General features: G+C 36.9%; 1 protein-coding gene across 12 annotated transcripts in view; it reads right to left on the reverse strand.

Moving 5' to 3' along the window:
* GULP1 (GULP PTB domain containing engulfment adaptor 1) overlaps nt 1–23,051 on the reverse strand; it is a 277,838-nt gene that overhangs the window by 193,971 nt on the left and 60,816 nt on the right. For all 12 annotated transcript variants that reach the window (XR_008204949.1, XM_052676483.1, XM_052676484.1 and 9 more), the window contains 2 exons: nt 13,077–13,170; nt 582–643 (listed from right to left, as the gene is read on the reverse strand). Coding sequence is in view for 11 of the 12 variants with exons in the window: in XM_052676483.1 (XP_052532443.1) it covers nt 582–643; nt 13,077–13,104 (90 nt within the window). In the remaining variant the exon portion in view is untranslated. The remainder of the gene's footprint in view (nt 1–581; nt 644–13,076; nt 13,171–23,051) is intronic.

The following is a 23,051-nucleotide window of genomic DNA, read 5'->3' on the forward strand; positions in this document are numbered from 1 at the left end:
ATCTCCTTTTGGCAAACCACATTTTAAAATTATTTTGGAAAAATGCATTTCCTGTGAACAAATGTCATTAGGCTAATTAAAATACCATTACAGAACTTCAGTGAGCTGATATAAAAGAACATTAGAATAAGACTTGTGATTTTACTGCGCAAAAATCACATTATTATTCTACCATATTCTGAAAGCATTTGACACTTCAATGTACCCAGCAGATAGGATTGTTACTCAGTGTCTTCGCTATTGTTCAAAAAAATCTTGTGCTATTAATTTTAATTTTTACACAGTGTAAGAAAGCAGTTTGATATTAAATTCCTTTGCAGTCAGAATTTCCATCCATTTGGCATCCATTAAAAGGAAACAGAGGATCTAGTTTGCTTTCTACAAACTCAAACATCTAAGACAGAATCATCTGACTATTATTTAAGAAAAAGAGCAATTTCATCTGCAAAATAGACTTTTACTTACTAAGTTTTTCCTTGCTATTTGGCTATTCCATGTCTCCACAGTTTTTAAATGAAAAGCAAGATAGAATGCACTGTGTTTTAAAGGTAAGAAGAAAAAATAACTTCATATATTCTTACCTTTGCATTATAGGGAATATAATGCTTTGATAAGGCTTCAGGAGTGTGCATCCATGTTTTGTCTACAGAAAAGCAAAATAAAAGAAGCACTGAATAGGTTATTCAATTGTTAATTAACCCATAATAATACCTATGTGAAAAGCATTAACAATACCAATTATGTTCATATATGCATCTGTCTGAAGTTGTTACTGGGGCTAGATGGAAACAGTATGTTTTTTTCAGCTTCCCAATTATATGAAATATACCTCATTACTTCTCTTGGGTACATTCCTCATTTAACTGACTTTATCCACCATCAGCATTCCAACTCCTCCCCTTCAATTTGTTGCTCCAAGGAAGTTTGCTGCTCCTGCTTCTCAACATCAATATACCCTGCATCCTTTTATTTAAAGCACTAACCACATCTTGCACTTCTAATGACATTTTGTTGGGGTTTGACAAATAACCAACACGTTAAAGGGACTAAGGAAATCATTTCTGAAAAATGTATCACAGTGAAAATAGAAATGAAACCTTAATCTTATTATAAGAAAATAGAGTAAGTCAGCTTGTAGTAACTGATTCAGAAGGTTAGAATTTTTCATTATATGTCCTAAATAATAGTTTATTTTTCTTTTGATGATTTTGGCATCACTGTGCTGCTGTCTTATTTTTCCCACTGCACATATAATATGTTGACATCATGACTTTATTGTTAGCAAATACATTTTGCTTCCAGTTTAGAATATTCTAATAATTTAGGATAGAATATTAACACTAGAAATACAATGTTTTTATCAAAAATGTAGAAATATTTTTTCCCCAAACTAAGGAAAAATGTGCAAATTCTAAAAACTGTATCACCAACTACAAGAGAGAATCTGTATCACTGAGTAGTATTTGATATCCCATACATTTGATATTGGGTACTATTTCTGACATGACACAGCTCTTGTTTTAATTAGAATGAATTCAAGTCACAGATCCGGAACTTTATTAAGTAACAGGATAACAGCTTAAATCAAAACTTTCCCCTTCAATGTTCACAAACAATTCTCAATGCCTTAACAGGAGCCGGAGTTAAGGCAATTACTTCTTTATTAGCTATGCATAAGAACAGTAAAACCAGTGCACTTCAAACTGATTCGGAGCAACAGTTGTGACATGAATTGACACTAAAACAACTGAAAATCATTCGGATATAAGGAAGCAAAAAGTCTGTTAAGCAAGATATTCACCACAGTCATGGGATCAAAACTGCAAAGCTGAAGGACATTTTTTATCTTTAAGCCAATCTCCTTGTAGGTAAGTGGGTTCAGATGCGTTACTGAAGAGTGATATTATCACTTCTTAATTAAGGAAGCAGGATTTCTCTGCTCAGAGGCATGTAGAAGTATGGCTACACGCTGCAGCAACTCCAATTCCTTTCAAGCGTGCCTTGCAACTGCTGTGCAGACAAAGTACCTGCTGATTTCCAGAATGTTCTAAGAACTGAAGCCTGATGTCCACTTCGATTACAGCACCAATAGCTGACATCATCCACAAGTGAAAAAGGAACAAAGTTGGTGTGAAAAAGGAACATGAGAACATCGCCTAACAGCCAAAAGCCAACCACAAGCTCCGTGAGCCAGGGCTGTGCAGGGCTGAGAGCCGGGAAGCAGGCTACAGATGAGCCTTCACCAGAAGCCCCAGAAGAAGCTTACCAGAGCAGAGTGGAGACCTGCCCAGTGAAAAGTTAAGCTCTCAAATATGCATTCACACAGCTAATGCCAATGTTTTATTTACTTACCCCTTTCTTCCACATCAGCTGTTCACTACCTTCATCAGCATACTGGCATACATACGAATTTGTTAAGAAAAATCTAGCAAAATATGCTCCGAAATAAGATATTGAATCTCTCAAAGAACAAAAGCCAACCACACAGTCACTACAGTCTACAAGAACAAACAAGCAATAGTGCTGTGGCTTCAAAAGACTAAACTGACCAAACGTGTACCAGGAAAACTAACAGCTCTTAAGAAAAAAAAAATAATAAAATTGCTTTCTCCTCCCTTGTTTCCATCCCACGAGAGACAAGTTCAAACCCAAAAAATGGCATGATTTAGTTTAGGAGCCAAGCTGGAAATGCTAGTCTCAATTAAGCTGCTGGTAATCTTTCCATTATTATCACTAGGCACAAAACTTTTCCTGAAGCATTTCTGTCAAGTTGTCCACCTGTGTACTGTAAGGTCTGCAGCAAGGGATAATGCTGTTGGGAAATTTTCAATATTATGGGCACTCTTATTTAAGCAAAGCAATGCAGGAAGGTTCTCCTTGCTCAAAAGGAAGTCGTTAACTTTGCTGGGTACCAAAAAGCTACCTGGATTTTATGAGATTCATGGCATTAATTAAAACAAGCCAGCAAGTAGTGTTTCCAACATCCACATGTGGATACGCAGACACTGTGACCCAGGCAGTATGTATTCTATAGATGCTGGAAGCCCATTTCCTAAGGGCAGGCAACAGTCACAGGCTACTGGCATTTCTGAAAGATCTCTTGACATCAAACAGAATCAATGTGAGGGAAAATTCACAGGGATAGAAAAAAAATATAAGAGAGCAGATGTTACAGAGGTTTGTTAACAGCATTTCTCTTTGAGCTGTAAGCTCTGATTTTGGACTTATGCCTCTATTTTTCAACATTTGTTTGAAATACTACTAAATTTTATTTCTCACAGCCCTTCCAAATAACAAATTTCAGGCTTTTTGCAACCAACTGACCAGAAAAATACAAAAAAAGAAAACCAGTGTTCTTTTAAACAGCTCATTTCAGTGTGGTTGCTGTTGATGTGATTCCTCACTATTAAAATTAATTTAAAATGGTTTACCATGGTTTAGTACTTATTCATTTTGAAGCAATAAACATAATAGGAAGCCCTGCAATGAAATGAGAAGTACTGCTCACACTATGATTTTATTAATTACATAGAAGCAAGCTTTCTAGACATTTAACAGATAAATAAAACAGCAAGTTCTAAAAAAAGGACCAAAACCTAGACAAAACAAAAACTGACACAGGCATGCATTGTACGCAACTGAGGTAGAAAGTGAAAACTACAATTATTTCACCTGGTGAAAACCACATCTGTTCCAGACTTTGTCTGAAGCTATCAACCTACATTGCATTAACATTAATATTAAAGTTGACATAATCGCCTAATTTGTGCATTTTCTTTTCAGAATTATGACTTAGGGCCATCCAAAAAGCATTAAAGCATAAGCAGAATTTAACTCGAATGAATCATGGGAGATGCTAGGAGGCAAAATGCTGAGTATGTGGTGGTTGTGACTAACACAGTACCACTGGGAAGATGGGAAGAACATACGCTGTTCACAATGCAACTCAGAGTAAGCCACAGCGCGGCTTAAAGAGAGCCAGTAACCCTGCATGCCCAGACACGAGTACTTCTCAATTATATTACATGCTTGCTGTGCAGCAGACTTGTGGAGATGGATGTCCTGTAGCAGCAGGACAGCACCCGATCTAGACTTTAAGAGCGTTTGATTGCTGTAAGAGTTTCTTGGGCTTTGCCCTCTGCCAGTGGGAAAGCTGCCTAAAACTAACATTTGGAAAATGAATCATTTGATAGATGTAATTGCATCGGCAATTCATTCCTTTCTAGCCCTGCTGAATCACACCAGTCCCTTTCTACCATCAAGGGGAGAAGACTTCACAATCTGAATCCATGTGGAGTACAAGCTTGTCTAGAGGAAAGAGGCACTTTGTGACCTTGGTGGCATTAAGAGAACAGAAGGGAAACATGCAAATCCCACACTGAAGTCAATAGACCCAAAGACTTCATAAAGTATCTGGGTGAACTGTGCTGCACTTAGAGAAGAACATTAGGTTAAATAACAACACAACTCACCATTTATCTAGCAAAAAGGTAAGAAGCAACAGTGCCAAGAAACTGCTCTCAGAGATATAGATTTCTGCATGCATTACTACATGCTGAAGTACTGTAGAATGGATTTTGTAGGAAGATAAGTGAACTCTCCTATTATATTAAACTGCAAAACAATGCTTAGTAGTGCTGATTTAGTTAAGCTTCTCTAAATCCCATACTCATCATGGATTCTACACATGGCTCCGCTTAACTCAGCTTCCATATATTTATCAAACATAAGCTCAAGTGGCCATTCAAGTTAATGCAACAAACAGAGAAAGACTCTGGTTTGAACATATTTTTAGTACCCCAATGAAAACACAATCCCATCTAGAAAGTAGAAACTAAAGCCTTCATTCTTGACTGAGTCAAAATCTCTTTGACATCAGTGGATACTGAGTAACAGAAGAGAAGCATTGAAACTGTCTTTTCTTTCTGTTTTATAAACCTTGCTGTGAAGAAAAACATCTTTAACAAAATTTGTCTCCTGCAGTCTTCCAAAGAAAAGGAAATCCCACAAGATCATTGCTACATCTATGCAGCACCGATTCAAGGAACAAGCAGCTTACTTACATGCATATATATGTATCTGTATTTTTCATATAATCTAGGGTATCTATCTTTGTATCGATGAAGAAAATCTTCACAGTATAATATACAGTACTATGAACAGCAATATACAATTGTCAGCTTGCCAAACCACTTCTGAAATCCACACAGACAGCTAACAGAAACACTGAACTGTAAGATACCTGTTACCAGAGTTTTGATATGAATGCAGTATTTAAACATTGCAACCAGTAATTCAGCTAGGGCATTCACCTCAACTTGCAGAGAAATGACAGGAAACAATCTATATATTCAAGTGGAAGTTATTAAAATTATGATCAGGTTAATATGATTAAACAGAAATAAGTCAAATTCTGTCCCAAATATGCAAAGGCAAATGACACTCAATATACATAATCACAAAATAATTAGCTTGTTTTTCTTGGCTTTTTTTTTTTTTCTTTGCTTTTCAAAAAAAACCATTCTTTGGAGACATATCTATTCTTTGACAAGATACTGAAGCCATTTCTGCCCAAAACAGAAGGAGCTTCGCACAATGTTTAGCCTCTCAATGTCCTCCTGTTTTAATTTTTAGAACCTTATGAATCATTTTAAATAGCTGATTACTAAAATAGTGAAATGATATCATAGCAATGCTTGCTAGCATGGTTACAAAGTGAAAAAAATCTACTATTTGCACTTCCTCAAACAGGAACACTCACTGCATGTCCTCCTCATTATACGCTACATATTTTAAGACATCGATGTTAGCATCTAGGACAGTTTTGACAAGAGCAAAGACAGATTAAAAGAAGATATAGCTACAACTAATCATTGATTAGCAAGCCATTGCTTTTGCATTCCTTATTCACTCATATTAAGGACTTGTGACAAGTTCTTAAATCACAGCAGCAAACAAAACAGAACTTTAACCTGTACCTTCATGTTGCCAGTGAAAGATTTGCAATAGAACTCTGTCTTTGCTGAAAGATTTGAGTTGAAGGTGAAAGAGATTAGCATAGTATAATCCATTGCAAGTAACCACATTTTTCAAAAACTTTCACTATGGAGTACATTCAAATCAAGCCTCCAGCTTCTGCTTTTTAGAGTGCTGTAAAATTTCCCTGTGTGACTGTAGATAAATGCAGGAATGCATCAATCTTGATTTAAAAAAAATTACTGAAAGGAAACAATGCAGTAGATGCTCTAACTTGAGAAGTTTAACTTATTTACAAAAAGCATTGGCTGACCTCTCAATGACTCATTTTCAAGACTTGTCACGTTGAAGCTGCAAAGTTGCATCTTGAGCTTTATGTGCACACAAAAAATAAAGCTTCTTGTCTTTAATTAGACATTCATCCTGCTAAATAACAGGGTATGTGTGCAACTCATGAACTGTATTTAGAGTAACTTCCCCAAGCTTACAACCTAAACAGTACACTTCACCAACAACTCTAGATTACTCATTAAAAACAATTCTGCATCAAGGATTTATTTGCTTGTAGATCTCAAAGCAAACCCTTGACTAACTGCTGTATAAAACATTGAACACTGCTAAATGAGGCTGCATAAATTTTAATAGGGTGGAAACCAGAAAGCTTAGGTCTCTTCCAATGCTGTTCTGTTTTAGAGACAGAATTTGTGCTGTACAGTTAAGGAATGTGTTTATGTACTGAAAGGATCTCCTCAGGATTTGCAAGAGGAAAAATAACTTACTTTGGAAAGTATCCTTGTAAACATTCATAGACCTGTTCTTTGAGATGCCTTGAATATTCTGTAAGCAGGCAACACATTTCTGCTATGACCTCCTGAAAATAATGCAGGTAGAAGAGGCAATGGGAAATTACAATCCTGACCTCCTATTCTCATATTAAGAATGAGCTGAGGAAAATAAATTCACTCATAGCTAACGAAATCTTAAGATTTAGACATGATGGAGGAGCTGCCACACTATTTTCATCCGAGAGAGCAAAATATTATGCAAGGCCAAAGAGAGAAAGCATGCTGCATGAAGTCTCAAAAGAAAATAAGCTTATCTGTGCAGACTCAACATGAACCCTTATAGAGTTTCCAATATGTACTTTTCATCTGCAGTTGTATATCCTCTAAAAATACTACATACTACAGCCAATTCATTCCAGAACAATTCGGGTCAGTCAAATCCATTCACTCCACCTTTAAAATTCAGAGGTGATGTTATTTGCTTTATTTTTGTGATGAGGAACATTTTTCTCAGCTCCCCAGGGCAAGTGAACAAATATAGTTTGCATACAAAAGCATGCATGCACACACATGCTCCAGAATAAAAACACACTTCCTTGTCACATGATGGAAGACTTGGTCCTTCCAAAATTGGCATAGCAAATCAGCAATTTTCATTGTTAGCGTACTTTAAAGGGAACCTCAGTAGCTTAACAAGAACAGTAACATAAAATAAAATGAAAAATAAACAAACATGACCATATGCAGTTAATGAGCTAAAAAGCATTATTGGATATTGTTTTTGCACAATACTGTATTTCAAAACCCACAAAGCATTATCTCAAAAGCACGAAATATATTTGTGTAGGTATTTCAAAGCTATTAAGATGAGCAATTTCTGGTGTTAAGATAATAAATGAGTGAAACAACACATTCAATAAACAAAAAGGCATCCTTTACATCTAAGCTTTGCTCTAGTAGAAATTCTTATTAAAAAGTTTTTACCAAGCAGCAGCTGTTTTCTGGTGATGCTGTGTTCTTTTTTTTTTGTTTGCTTTGTATTCAAAAGAATATCTGTAGACCACAGTGAAGAAGATAGCCACTACATGAACATCTTCAGAGTATGTGAGTATTCACTGATGTTATTTTTTAATATCTACTGTTTGTGTTCAATTGCAGCATGCAATACATAATTTATTTAAACCATTGATATGAAATACTTCAAGTCTTTCAAAGAATATATTTGCTTTAGAGCTATACTTAACACTTTTTAGCACTTCACTTGTTGTCTACTCATTCAGCAAAGAAAGACAAGCCAAAATACATGTCCCTCCGGAATGTAGCATAAGTCTACAGTACAGATAAAGGTCACATTAGAGACAGTCCACTCTTGTAAAAGAGCATCCTATATAAACCCCGACAATTAAATCCAACCGTCTGCATTTTCATAGACGAGACTCAAAAGACACTACATTGAAAGGATATTGCTGAAACTTACAATTCCTGATAAGCAATTGCTTCAATAGATTCCCTTTAATATTATGAATGCCATCTACATCTCATGAGCTGATAACCTGGCAGCAATCACCAACCTTCATAGGCCAAAGAAACCCACCATTAGCAAATTCAGATTCCTGCACCCAACAGCAGCGTTGGAACTGAACTTCTTGTAAACTAAGACTGACATTTACTCTAAGATGAAATAGGATCACTGTGGTATAAGAAAGAATGAACCACACTCAACTGTGATTTGTTGTCCTCCACAAACGAGGTAAACTTGTTTGGATTTCACACACCATAATTCTAGGCTAAATTTAGCAGATGTGGATACATGGAGCTACATACTTAGCAATATTTTGAGACACTCAGAGTTGCAATGTTTTTATCCCAAAAAGTCTGAATTACAGCTATCCCATACTCAATTGTGCCTCTTTCTCATATCCAATGTGGCAGAACACAAACAATGCTAGCTCATTTTTGTTTCATAGTTACACCATTTCTTGAACTAATGACTGAACAAAAATCCACAGAACCAGACAAGTGTTCTGGGCTTATTTGGGAGATATCCCCTCCACTCACCAAAAAGGAGAGAAATGTGAAGAACAACACACACACACAAACCCCTTCCAACAGCAACAACAAAACCCACAACATAACTCATGTTTTTGGTTGTGTATACAGATTTTATGTACACACTACCATGTAAATTAAGACCAATATGATAATTCTGTTCGGATAACAATACACAAATAATGGAAGAAAAATCCCAAAGTTGAACAAAACAGCTGTTACAAAGGTCACTTACAAATAATTACAAGAGGTTACAAAGAATTACTCCTAAACTGCCTACGTAGAAGACTGAAATCATGAAGATGAATACTTAAAGGATAGAACAGACTTCAGTCTGTCACTTTCCATGTTGCATTATATCAAAGCAACTGTGCTACTACTACACTAGATGTTAAACGACAAAATAAAAGATTGACAGAGATAATGACCCAAAAGCAGATCAAATCCAAAAGAAAGCTCCTGATACTGTTGATAGATTGATATATATTTTCACAAGCATGGTTATATTAACAATGCAACATGAACATACAATACACTGTTCTTGATTTGATGTTTTTGTCTGCTTTTTTTTCTTTAACTAAGAAAAGGAAAGAGACTGTTAATCTATAAAACCTCTTTTGATTATAGTCCAAGGAATGGAATGTACAATTTATGTTTTTGTACAGTTACTAAGTCTTACCATATTTCTAAAATAGAAAGTTTTCTCCCTGATATATGCTATTAGTAATCCAACCAACTTCCGGTGATGTCAGCATGAAGGTCAGGTCTTTTACTTGGAACAGGTATGGAAGCAAAGGCTATTTTTCCCATATTGAAGCATGAGAGTTCAGCAGGTGATGGTATCAGCTTAATACCAGAAATCAACTTTTTTCTCAATGTTATTTCATAAATTATGAAATGTTACATGTTATATGAGCAAACTGATCAGAACAGATATTGCAACTTCAATTTATTTATAGTTGCCTGGGTAAGAACTCCCTGAAACAAGCTGAATTTGTTCATGCTTCTCATTTTCTTGTATTTCTCATTGTCATCATTAGGGTGAAAGATGAAAGCTTGATTTATATTCAATTTTAAATTTTATTACATCAGTTAGGATTTTAACTAAAACATCCATCAGTCAACTACAAAAAAATTTCAACTGAAATATAAACATGAAATCTTCAAGCTAGAAGTTGCATTGTGTCATGTGGTCAATGACAGTAATGCCCATTTTTAGAAACAGAGCCCTCAGCACGCTATAGTCATTGGAAATGGCTATTTCACACCCATATAATAGCCTTCAGAAATAAACTTACACTAAGTACTTGCTCCAGACATCCTACATACTGCAAAATTCCACTGCAGTAGTGGAATATCAAAGATAAGAGTCTGGTCATAAAAGCATAGAACGGCCTGGGCTGAAAAGGACCTCAAGACCATTTAGTATCAATCCCCTTGCTGTAGACAGGGTTGCCAACCACTTGACCAGGCTGCCCAAAGCCACATCCAGCCTTGCCTTGATCTCTGAAGAGCACTACTATGATTGAGGACAAATCCATTGTTCTGTAATGCTCAATACACACTCATGTCACACTCTGTGTCTTTGGGAAGCTTCTTTTTTTTTTTTTTCCTTAGAATGGTATCCGTTAATTAACCAAGAGCTCATATTTTTTTCCTACTAGTAACTTGTTCCTTGCAGCTCTTTTGTAAATGCACACTCTGCTAGCCAGCCTTCAATACGGTTGTTTTTAGTGCTTTTCTTTTTTGCTTTACCTATTGACCTCTGCTGTTAATAAGGAAAGCACTTCTTGACAAGGAAACTTGTGCCATTTGAATGGCAGTGAAGCAAGAACCAAGCTTTTGAGCAAGTACAGGGAGGTGTGATCCAGCACAATCAGCATCATAATTGGTTCAAAGATTTAAGGAGCTACTATGTTCTGAACATGCATGGTACTGAAAGACTGGTATACACTGACTGTGATAAAGATGATTTAAGGGCGATACCAGCTCCACACATTTCAGATAATCGTTAGCTATTGTAAACGTATCACACCTATTCAAATTCTGGTAGGAATTCTATATGTTTGAAACAGCTGTTTCAAACTGCTCCACAATAATAAACTGCTGCAAACTTCTAATTAGCACAAATCCTACCAGCACAGACAGCTGGAGGCTAATTTAGTTTTAAAGACAACTGCCAGGGAAAGTCACTGCATTCATATATAGCTCTTCAAAATATCCGTGTTTTTGTGAACAAAAGAAACCCACATCAACCTCACCAAACTCATATATGGAAATCACTTTACTTCTGAGATCTGGAGTGAAATTAGGAAATACATTATAGTTCAACAGCCAAACCTCTTAGAGCCACTCTTGAACAGATTTGTTTTTCAGATTACATCTTATTAAACACTGATATAGCCAAGCTTTTCTGAACATCAAATGGCAATATATAAGTATACATATATCTTGACAATTGTTTATCTGGAATTTGTCTTTTTCTTAGAATATGAGAATGTAAGCATGTTGCATTACTATCAGCAAACTCAGGGGATGCCACTGTCAAAATCTTCTGTTCCCTCAAATTCTGCATCATCATTAAGCAGCCACAGTTTCAGTTCACTGTGCCTGCCTTTCATGATAAATACGTTGTTCTTGTTGGGGGTAAAGAAAATAACCTACAAAAAAAACCCACCTGATTAACCAACAAAGAAAATGCTCTCGAAATTCCAATAGTTCAGGTGAAGTTCGTAAGAATTTTCTTTCCACAAGCAGGTGAGCACAGAAAGGAATTAATCCAGTCCCAACTAACGATCTCAGATACCAGAGGGTACAACCTCAGAATTGATTAAATGTGCCCTTGCCAACAAGAGCAAGTTGAATTAGTGAAAGATTTCAGAGCTTTGTATGCAAGTCAGACAGCCCATAAGTAGCCCATAAAACAGAATTAGTCTGTTTCTGAAATGTGGTTTGCTAAGTTTTAATTATCATAAATCATTAGAAGAAAAAAACCATTTGCAACAACAAAAAATATTAAAACTCTAAGCTTCTTTCCCACCCATGATAAATAAATCCACAGTTCGTAGATATTGGAACAGTCTCTCAAATTCTTTGGCATAATCTAGGCAGCATTACCAAGTAACTGGTAGGTACAGATCTCTTGATAGGTTTGTTACATCGGTGCTTAAGAGCATCAGTTATGGATTTCAGTTTATTTCCTAAGCATTTGTCTTTCTTCTGAGGTATCAAATGATCTTTAATTGGTTTTTGTAGCCTTTATGGATAATGTTTATCTCCTCTGTGATCAAACGACAAATTCTGGTGTTCTGATTTGCTTATCTCAGTTTGTCTCATTGTAGCAAATCAATATACTAGACAGGAAAGGATGCAGAGATGTTATCTCTTCATGATGCTTTAATGCATGACAGATTCCTTTTCTACCCAGCTTTGATAATGATACAAAAGCAGGAATTCTTGCTACATAAACAAAATTTTTTGCCTCAATTCAGTTGAGTTCACTTGATTACTGAAGCAGAGGCTCAGGCTTAGTGTGTCACACTTAAGAATCTTTAGAAGAAAACATGAGAACAAAAAGAAAGTAGCATGACTGATTTCCTACATTCTAAACAAATAAAAGAAAATACAAGAATGTTGACAGAAAAAAAGGTAACAACTACACTTGTTTTACTTCATTTAAAAAGTATGCTTAAGCCTCAATAGACCACGAAAAGAGAAGCAGCAAACAGAAGCACAACTCTGAATATTCAGTGGTTTGTTATCCTTTTGGAAAGGGTGCGTTTCAGATTGCTGCAAATTCAAAATAGCTTCTTAAAGCTAAGAGCTGTTCTGCAGCATGAGATACTCTGAGTATATTAAAGGATGGCTTTCTCAAATAGCTTATCCAGGAACCCAGGGAACATAACGTAAATGCAGAAGTCACTGTTAAGTCTTTAGAAGTTCTAAAACTCTCTAGCACATCCATTGGTGAGCCCAGGAAAGCCACAAACATATAGGTGTATATTTGTATATGTATATATTTTTATATAAGCACACACGTCTCCGTAAAGAAAAAAGTATTACATTAAACTTAAGCCTTAGAATCCAAAAAGTTTTTTTTCTAACTGTCAAGAACACTTTACTCTATACATCACAAAAGGTTGCTCATCTCTACTTAATTGATCAGATGTAATTATTCCTAAGTACTTTCTTGTATAATTCTTAACATCTTCAAGAATGTATACAGGATATTTATGTTTCCAGCACAACAAAAATGAAATGGCTTACCTTTCTTCCTACTAAATGCACGATTCATGTTGAAAGTGTATCTACTCAACAGTGTTTCGGGGTTTGGTAGGTTTTCCTCCTGACACACTTTAACCTGCAGAAAAATATGCATAGGAAAACAAAAGAGTCCATTATTATACTTGAAGTCAGTGCATCACCTTCATATGAAATACAATACAAATGATTTTATTTCCACTGAAACGATGCAGAAAATAAAAAAGGGAGGCATGCTTTGCTAAAAAAAGAAGTTGCTGTATTGATATTTTTGAATGCCCTGTCGCATTCCATACAGAAAGACATTATAAAGCTCACTATGAAGCTCACACTAAAATCTAAGAGACAGAGCAGGGGGTCTTATATATAACCAAAGACAAACACTACATACAAATAAGTTGGAAAGAAAGCTTTAAAATGACTATCAAATACCAGATTCCATAAAAGCCTTCAGTCCACACTTGCACTGCCCTGTTTTGTGTCATTTCAGCTTTCAGATTATTTCAAGCTATGCTTTCATCTTTTTGCGGGATTTGTGACATGGAAGAAAAAAAAAAACAAAGCAAAACACAAACACAAATCAGAATGAAAAAAAGTAAAATCTCTTCCTCATCCAAGGATTTACTGCAAAAAAAAAAAAAAAAAAAAAAATTGCCTTCTATCAGTGCACCTATCTCCTTGCTTCTGTTATTCAGATTGTGTCCCTACGTGGATGTTGAACAGATCAAATCTGGTCAAGTGCAAACATCAGTCACACAATTGCATGTTCTTATGACTTAACTGAATTTGAAGTAAGTTTTGTATTTCCTTCACATAAACTCTTGGATTCTTAGCCTAATCTTAGATTCACCACCTATTACCAGAATTTTTTTCCGCATTAAAAAAAAAAAAATTTACAGCATTAAACTAAAAAAAACATTCCTCAAAACCATCCAAATCTATAACATTGATTTGTTTTTCAATTTTGCTTAAGCATATTCTCATTCATTCTGTTCAGATCACCAAGTCAAAAGCTACACCTCTACCCTTCTCTCACAGCAACCAAGTCAAAAGAGAAGAAAAAATGAAATTAAGTATTTGACATCAATTATCTCTGAAATTAGCTAAAATGTCAGTATATCCAAGGCCATCAATACTATTAGAAAGTTAAGATACTCAGTGCAGCTCAAAGACTTTGCAGCACTTGCCCTGTTCAAGAGACACCCCAGGCTCAGGGACAAGAACAGTTATAGAATCACAGAATCACAAGGCTGGAAACAACCTATAAGATCATCCAGTCCAACCATCTCCTCACCACCAGTGCCACCACCAGCACTACACCACATCACACAGCACATCGTCCAGACACCTCTTGAACTCTGCCAGGGACGGCGACTCCATCACCTCCCTGGGCAGCCGTTCCAGTGCCTGACCACTCTGAGAGAAATAGTTCTTCCTTATGTCTAATCTAAACCTCCTCTGATACAACTTGCAGCCATTTCCCCGGGTCCTGCTCGTCGCCTAGAAGAAGAGGACAAATTCCTCTTCACCACAACCTCCCTTCAGGAGGTTGTAAAATGCAATGAGGTCTCCCCTGAGCCTCCTCTTCTCCAGACTGAACAATCCCAGCTCCCTCAGCCGCTCCTCCTAAGACTTGAGTTTTGAGTTTACAGCCAGATTTATGATTTGTCTCATGTAGCCCTGTCGGTTTTCTTGAATGGCAATAGAGGAATCACTTGAGTTCTCTTTCATGATTAGGGGATCATCGTATCTTAATTTTCCCATCAAGCCTTACTTCCCCCACTCCCCCGCACCCAGTTTCTGTCTTCTGAGCAGACACCTACATCTACATGCAGTGAGATGCTGGCTGTGTTTCAAGAGAACACCATTAAAGCATTTTGTTTAAAACATAGAGTAACTATGAAAACTATTGATCTTTATATCTGATATAAACATCAGTTTAACTACTAAAAGTCTGCATGTGTACTCCAGTAAATGTGCTAGAATTCAATGAAGTTCTTATTTCTTGCTTTATAATGAAAATATGTGGGAGATGTAATGGATTTGCTTAACAAGAATAAAGATACATATCAGTATTAGAACAATCCACATCAATAAAAGCCATAATCCTGTGATTCTGCGACAATGGACAATCTTGTTTTTGTTAAAAACGTCCCCCATTTCAATTAAAACAAAACATAAGGAGAACAAGTTTGCTTTGTCCATAACTCCTACTCCTCTGGGAATTGTTCAATTCCCCCGGGAATGCTGCTAATCACTGAAGAAAACATGATTAGCTACAAGTAGCTGTTTTTCAAATTCCCTCCAGCTCAAACATGAGCAACTCCTCCAACCTCTCAGAAGCAGAGGAATTCCTCCAACCTCTCAGAAGCAGAAGAAACAGATGGTTAGATGCCCCAAAAAATATTGCTAATCTCCACCTAAACAAAAGTCCTCGGTTGCCTAATGGGCAAGGAGGTATCACTGGGCTGTTGTAAGCAATACTGGAAAGTTTTGACTAGAGGATACCAACAGACAATATTGTTGAGTAAACACAAGCTGTTCTTTGATCATGAATATTAAAGATACTTTCTGATAAAATATAATGCTCTTTCTCAGAATGCTCAATACAGAAAGCTGCTGGATGAAACAGATTTACCAAGCACTCTGCTAAAAGCTTACAATGAAACAAAAGTCAAAATCCCATGACCATGCAGGGGTCCCTCTATAGACAGGGGAGTCCTTCCTGTGAGCTCATTTGTTTAATATAGGGTAAAGCAGCTGTAGCAATCAGAAGCACTGGGGAATAAGCATGTGGACAAAAATATTTAATTACTCATCATGAAGGAAGACACACCTATGTAAAGAATGTTTCTCCGCCTTTCTATTAGGAGCTTGCTTCAGCTTCAGCCAGAAACCAAATTCTACTTGGAAAAACGAACTTACATGCAATTTCACAAAGTGATTAGCGGACAAAATACAAGGTATTGACATGGGATATTTCGTGTCGCTTCAGTTATTTATTTGGGGGCAAAAAGAAAGCGAGAAGGAAGAAAGAGAAAGAAGGCAGCTTAGAAAATTATTTCATTGAGCTAACAATAACACAAATTGCAAACGACAGCCAAATACTGAGTAGTGGTTTTGTCAGGCTCAATGCCTTTCATGCGGCATGGAAAGCTGAGAATGTAAGCTGCCATAGCAAACTGCAACTGTAACAGCAGAAAGCAAGAACCTTCTTCTCCCTTTCCCTTTGCATTCACTGGCATTAAGGCCTTAACTTTTCACAGTGAGAAGCAAACAGCAAAACGGCCAGGGTTGTGGGTGACTGAGGTGTTTGCAGGTATTTGGTCTGATGGGCACAAGGCTAATGAGGACTGAAGCTGAAGCTGTCACCTCAGTAATTGCTTTTCATCATTAATGCTAATGGTGGTTGCTGTCTGTGCTTATGCAACAAAGGAGGCAGAACAAAGGGAAGCTGTAGCATCCTTCCAGAGCCATACAGAAGCAACTGCAACCTGTCCTGCTGCTGCAGTGGCACGGAGGCCACCCCACGGACATCTGTGCGTGCCTGAGGTCGCCTTCTGAAAAGTACAGTTTTAATCTGTTTTCTAAATTTAGATCCATCTCAGTCAAGCCATGAGGGAGCACTTAGTAAAGGGATGAAACAAGCCACCAGTGTTACTTGCCTTGTTTTTCTTAATTCCTCTTCATCACTGGACACGACTCAGGATTTATTAGGGTTTCCCCTAATAGAAGGTTGCAACCTTCACCCTCAAATGGCACAGGCTATAATGATCACCTGGCCTGAACCAGTGTATTCTATGCCTCTTTCTCATTGGACAAATAACTCTTCCCTGAAAATCTCCCTAGAACACCTCAACTTGCATCCAAACTGCTTTAAAAAAAATAATAAAAAAAAAAAAAGGTCAAACATGCCCTCCTCCTTTTCACATACTAACATCCCACAGTGAGCCAAATTAAGATGGGAACACTGAAGTTTTAGACTGCTTTCCCTATCAGATCCCAGCCTTTTGAGCATAGTGGACAACATTTCTCAGAAAATGAAGCACAACATGCCTTAAATCCTGTTTTCCAAAGGGCTGCGCCATACAGGAATGTGTGATTCATTGATTTGCAATGAAACATAGGCTTATAAAGTTACTGCTGAAGGTAAGATGAGAAGCTTTAGAACATAACAGCTATAAAATTGTTTTGGTAAGATCACAACTTCCAAATATGTGAAGACATTATGGAAGAAAATAAGAACATTAGACTACATGAACTACACAAAATGAGGTTAACTCCATCATATCATTATATACTCCCTTTTCTTTAATACAACGAATGAAAGAGCAACTTGCCACAAACCTTTTCACCTCTATAAGAATCTAAAGGAAAATAAATAAATATATTGACGTGTCAGGGAACAAAACTCATATAGTCCCTGTAGCCACTCTTCATCTTTGGTCAGCAAGCAGTTCCATTTAACATTAAATTATTTCCATCCTTTGATTTCATAAGCAATAATAGTCTTCTATCCAGACCTCCCATCTTGGCTTTTTATCCCTCCGTTTCTTAACAATATGCTACTCGTTTAAATGGGAAAATTTTGTCAAAAAGGAAGTGAGTAACAGGTGACAACTGGATAACAATGAGATATCTGGTAACTAAATCACCTTCTCAGCCAGCATTAAAACTAAGTACTGTTTTAAAGCAGTTAAAAAATTATGAATGGCTTCACTGTGCTTTATCAAGGAATTGCATTACTTATGGATCAAACTAGAGTTGACACTGTATTAATGGAAGTAGTTTTCATGCCAGCAACATTCCCTTCTTCTCAAACTTCTTGAATTTGGCATGAAAAAATGATATTCTTATTTTGTTCCCTATAATAATACAATCATGGCAGACTTCAAGGAGAGCTTCCTTTTCCCTTAAATCCAGGAGGCCCAGTGTCTAGAGTAACATGGTAATGCATTTCAGTCATGTCAACCTAGTCTTTTCACTACTGTACAAGAACTTACAGATGTCAGATGTTTAGAGCCAACAAAACAGCTTTCCACGTGTTCACTCAGAAGGAACTCAGTCATTGCCATCTGCATCCGAAAGACAGACAGATGGCAAACATCTTGCCTGCTTGCATTCAGGGGGGTCAGTGTTACCCATTAGGCCATTTGATCATCTCTACTGATCCAAACAAGTTCGCTGCCTTTCCCATTACTTTCAGGCATGAAAGCTTCAAACTTGAGCTTTGCTAGTGTTTTTATAAGCTGTGGAGTGGATTCACTGATAGGCTCCACCAGGAACAGAACATACCAAAGCAACCAAAGCTCTGGTGGAAGGGATAGCCGACTGTCCAGCTGCTGTTCTCTGCTGTGACTTTTTTGTTTGTTTGCTTGGCTTTGACTCTAGCATGAGTAAGCCTCCAAAACTTTAACTAGTCCTTATTGACTGGACAAATACAGTTTTAAAAAATATGTCCTGACAGTAAAAATGGTTACTACTCCTACATTAGCATCATCCTTGCAAGAACCGATTGCTGCACACATTTGTTTTGCTGCTGACAGATGTAGCACAATCACTTCACTGTATTTCCTTTGCAGGAGAAAAGAAAAAAAAGCTTTCTTCAAGTTTCCAAACAATAGCTTTTTCTTGGTTTAGCTTTCTACATATATTCTCCAAATGAATAACACAGCATTTTGAATAGTTTTGCTTGCAAAACTTTAGCAGATCTTTCCAGAGGTAAATGCAGTTTAACCCATTTTACTACCTTGCCCAGCTTAAGAAGCACAAGACATACTACTGTGAGCACATGCTCTACAAATCCCACAGGACCACTCTACACACTTCCTGAAACGTGCAAATGAAGTTTAAAAGCACATTATTGAAGTTCAACAGATGATGAAAAGGATGTGAAAAACACAGATGTCTGTTTCAACAGAGGTAATCAGAAAATTTCTAGGCAAATATCAAGGAACAGATAGCAAAAGAACGGTGAGGATAAATACGCCGGCAACTCATCAAGCACCTGTGTGATTCTTGCAGTTATACAGGCTTCACAATGTACACCAGATGTTTTCTCTTTTCAATCCTTTCACTAGGAAGTCAAGAGGCTCACCACAATTCATTAGCTAAGTGAAAGAACAAATAACTTTCCATTCCCCATTAACTCTAAACAAGGATGCTACAAAAGAGTTTTGTAACTCTCTAAATTCACAGATTGGGTTTTTTGTGTTTTTTTTTTGTTGTTGTTTCATTTTTTTAAAGCACACAAGGTCAATATTATAATAATGGATAATCCTCTTATGGAAATCAGAAGTATATCCTGAAAGCATTTTTAACTATGTCAAAAAAAAAAAAAAAAGGGGGGGGGGGGGGTGGTGGTACTACATTATTTGAACCTAAACATATCTATAGGGCCTCAAGTCAAACTTATAATACCTTCATTCATCTGGGGACACATTTCACCTCTCCCTCCAAGGAAAAGAAGAAATATAGGAATTTTAGGCATACAGACAGCTTCGTAGAATACTTTCTTATATTTTACGATTCCTAAGGTGTGCATTTCCAGTAAGTACCCTAAGTCATATGGAGAAATAAAAACCATTGCTTTGCAAACTACTAATGATTCCTTTTCTCATTATTAATTTATTAATATATTCATATACTTTTGAACTTATAAAATGCAGAATTGTTTTTTAAAAAAGCTTTGGCATTACCTTCACATACATGTAGACTGTGAGATTGAACACTGACCCCCTGCTACTCAAGTCACTATATTTCTCATTAATGTTAATACATTCAGAAACATTGCTTTAATTGTTTAGCATCAAAGACAACATTAAGTTGTGTTTGTACAGATAAATGGAGGTTTAAGTGATTGTGACAGTTTTCAAAAGTGAGAAATATTTGGCAATGTCCATTCCATCACTCCAAGTAAATCAACCTCTTAGTGAGTACCTCACAAAGTAGATTATATTGCTTTTTTAAGCTTAATCGTATTAGATTTGTTTTGCTTACCTATTTTTTACCCCTTCTGAGTACACTCTCAGGAGTCTCAACATTTGGACAAGAATATGATATGAAATGTGATATGCACAGATATGAAATTCATACAAAAGCATGGAAACCAAAATCATATTTATTAGTAAATTAATCTCCTTATCTCTTATAAAGATAGTGTGTGTTTAAGTAGTTTAGTATAACATGCATTAAGGAGAAACATTCAGGTTTTGCACATTGTTACAGTTACTATGAGTTTTATTTTGAGATCTTCTTTCAAGTGATGCACCTCAGAATAATTTAACAGAAGTGATAAGAACCTCAGAAATATATACGCCCACATAATAGACTTTAAGCTAGCAAGGCTTAAATTTCTTTTGCTTTCTCGACTAGAAATGTTCTGTATGTTTTAACACACTTGGGACAAAGAAAAACGTGTATGTTTTATAAATCTTGACAGATTTGCAAATTTATATTCAAACACCCACTGCATTTAAAGCAGAGAACGGCACTGACTTCTTGGGATCAAGATGACACAACGTCCATTCCTGCTCCAATTACCTCCCATCTTATTGAGACATACTGAAAATCTAATTCACAGTTCTGATACAGCTTTAGATTTGCATTAAAAAACTCTCAATAGGACATCTTTAGTATGTAGGTATGAGTGCTTTCTCCTGTCCATCACAAAGCATATGAGACTCTAGCCATAACCTATACACCATTCTGTGTAATAAATGATATGAAGGTTGCTATAGCCATAAATGTATACCTTCTACAGGAAGGGCATCATTCTGTACTGAATCCTCACAATCACAGGGAAGAAACAAGTACAGGTAACTCTCTTAAGTACACTGAGAAAATCTGAAATCACTAACAGCAGATACAGTCACTGATCCCATAACTCAACCATGGGATGCAGAAGGCACGCTGGGGAGAAGTGAGGAGGAAGCAAGTACCAATATCTGACATGTTTTCAATCAAAGAAAATTCTAGGTTTCTTGAAAATTAAGAAATACTTCAGCAGAGCAGTTCATGAGAACTGGAAACAGAACCTTACTAGAACATTTTCTACTGAATGGCTCAAATGCTCACCCCAGGTATTTGTTTTGCCCTCCTTCCCATTCAGATATGAGCTGATTCAGATATCAAATCGTCTCCGGCTTTGTGTACAGTGACTGGACTAGCAAACGCTGAGACAAAACCACAAGAGCTGCACAACATGCCATCTCTTTCAGAAATTTACAGAATCATATAATCACAGATTATCCCTAGTTGGAAGGGGACTCACAAGAATCATCTAGTCCAACTCCTGGCTCCACATTAGACCACCCAAAATTGAAACCCTCTGTCTTACAAGCATTGTCCAACTGCTTCTTGAACTCCAGCAGCATGGGGCTGTGAGCACTGCCCTGAAGAGCCTGTTGCAGTGCCTGACCACCCTTTGGTGATGAACCTTTCCTAATACAACGCCTCAGTTCTCCTGACAAAGCTCCAAACCATTCTCTCATGGTCTTACCACTGTCACCAGAAAGCAGAGCTCAGTGCTCCGTGTGAGGAGCTGTAGGATGCCATGAAGCTCCCTCTCAGCCTCTTCTGCTCCACACCCAACAAAAGCACCTCAGCTGCTCCACATACACTTCGCCCTCTAAGACCTTCACCATCTTTTTTGCACTACTTAAACTTTGCAGCCATATTTTCTAGAATTCAGCACATGGATTCAATCTTACCTTTTCAAACACATTTGTGAAGGTGAAGAATGCCCACGTGAAGAACAATACACCAGTATACGTGATATACATGAAATCATACCATAGACATCACATCTTTATTTATAAACAAGAGACAAGAAACTACAGCATAACCCCCAGAGGACAACATGAGTCCCTACGGCATTGAAGCACTACAAAAAGCACTGCTAAAGCAAACTAAAACTAGGCATCAGCTGGGGAAATCATAAAAACAGAACCACCAACATAAAACTGCACTCTATAGCCAATTGTTACCTCAATAGACATGCTATTCTCTCATCCCTGCAACTACATACTCATTTCCAATAAAATGAATTATGCATAGCTGTTCAGACTACTTAAAGTCACTCCCAGGACGGTACCATATAAAATGCTAGTATTTGCTAATGAAAAATAAATTATTTAATGTTTCAGATGCATATCTTAATAACTTCATGAAAACTTGTATCCTGCATCTCTGAAACAATTTAATTTCACTATACTATTCAAGAATCAACCTCACAAGAATTGAGCATATCTATATTCATGTATTTGACACAAGTCCATTTCAATAGAAACAACAAGGAGTTCTGAAAGAACAGCTGTGACATCACAAACAAACCTGAGCACAATGATGACTGAAAATTAGAGCAACTTAGAAGAATTTCTAGAGTAGGGAATAGTCAGTACAGGACAGCGCTAAAAAATTCAGCTCAGAAACACAGCTCATCTTCAGCTGAACTCTTCCACAATCTATTCTGATTTAATGGAAAACTTACATAACAGGACCGAAGCAAATATCATCCTTTGGAAACTGTGTGAATATATAAATATAAACACCTGCAAAGGTGTACAACATGAACTGGATCACTGATGGCACGCAGGAGAATAAAGGCAGCTCTAAAGACAGGATGGAACACCAGCATCCAATAATTTTAAGGCCTCATTCCTCATATTACAACAGAGAGCACAATGAGGATCAACCAAAGAGGATGGATGCTACCTCTACTTCATGGAACTTTGTCCATGGTACTGTGAACTAGAATTTTTGAGTATGTGTAACACTCACCATGGATTCCAACAAAGCTTTACAGTACGCTTTCTCTCCCTCTGCTTTTGGTTGCTTTTTCCAGCTATCACTGCTACTTGGTCTTTCAAATTGTCCTAGCTTGCCAGGTGATCTTTATGAAATGTTCTGCTATCAGAGGCACTCCTGCTGTTCTGTGATGAACATAGGATAGTGCACTTGAGCAAGTTCTTTGCTAAATGA

Source organism: Tympanuchus pallidicinctus, unplaced genomic scaffold, assembly GCF_026119805.1.
Source record: "Tympanuchus pallidicinctus isolate F22 unplaced genomic scaffold, pur_lepc_1.0 scaffold15, whole genome shotgun sequence".
Taxonomy (NCBI): Eukaryota; Metazoa; Chordata; class Aves; order Galliformes; family Phasianidae; genus Tympanuchus; species Tympanuchus pallidicinctus.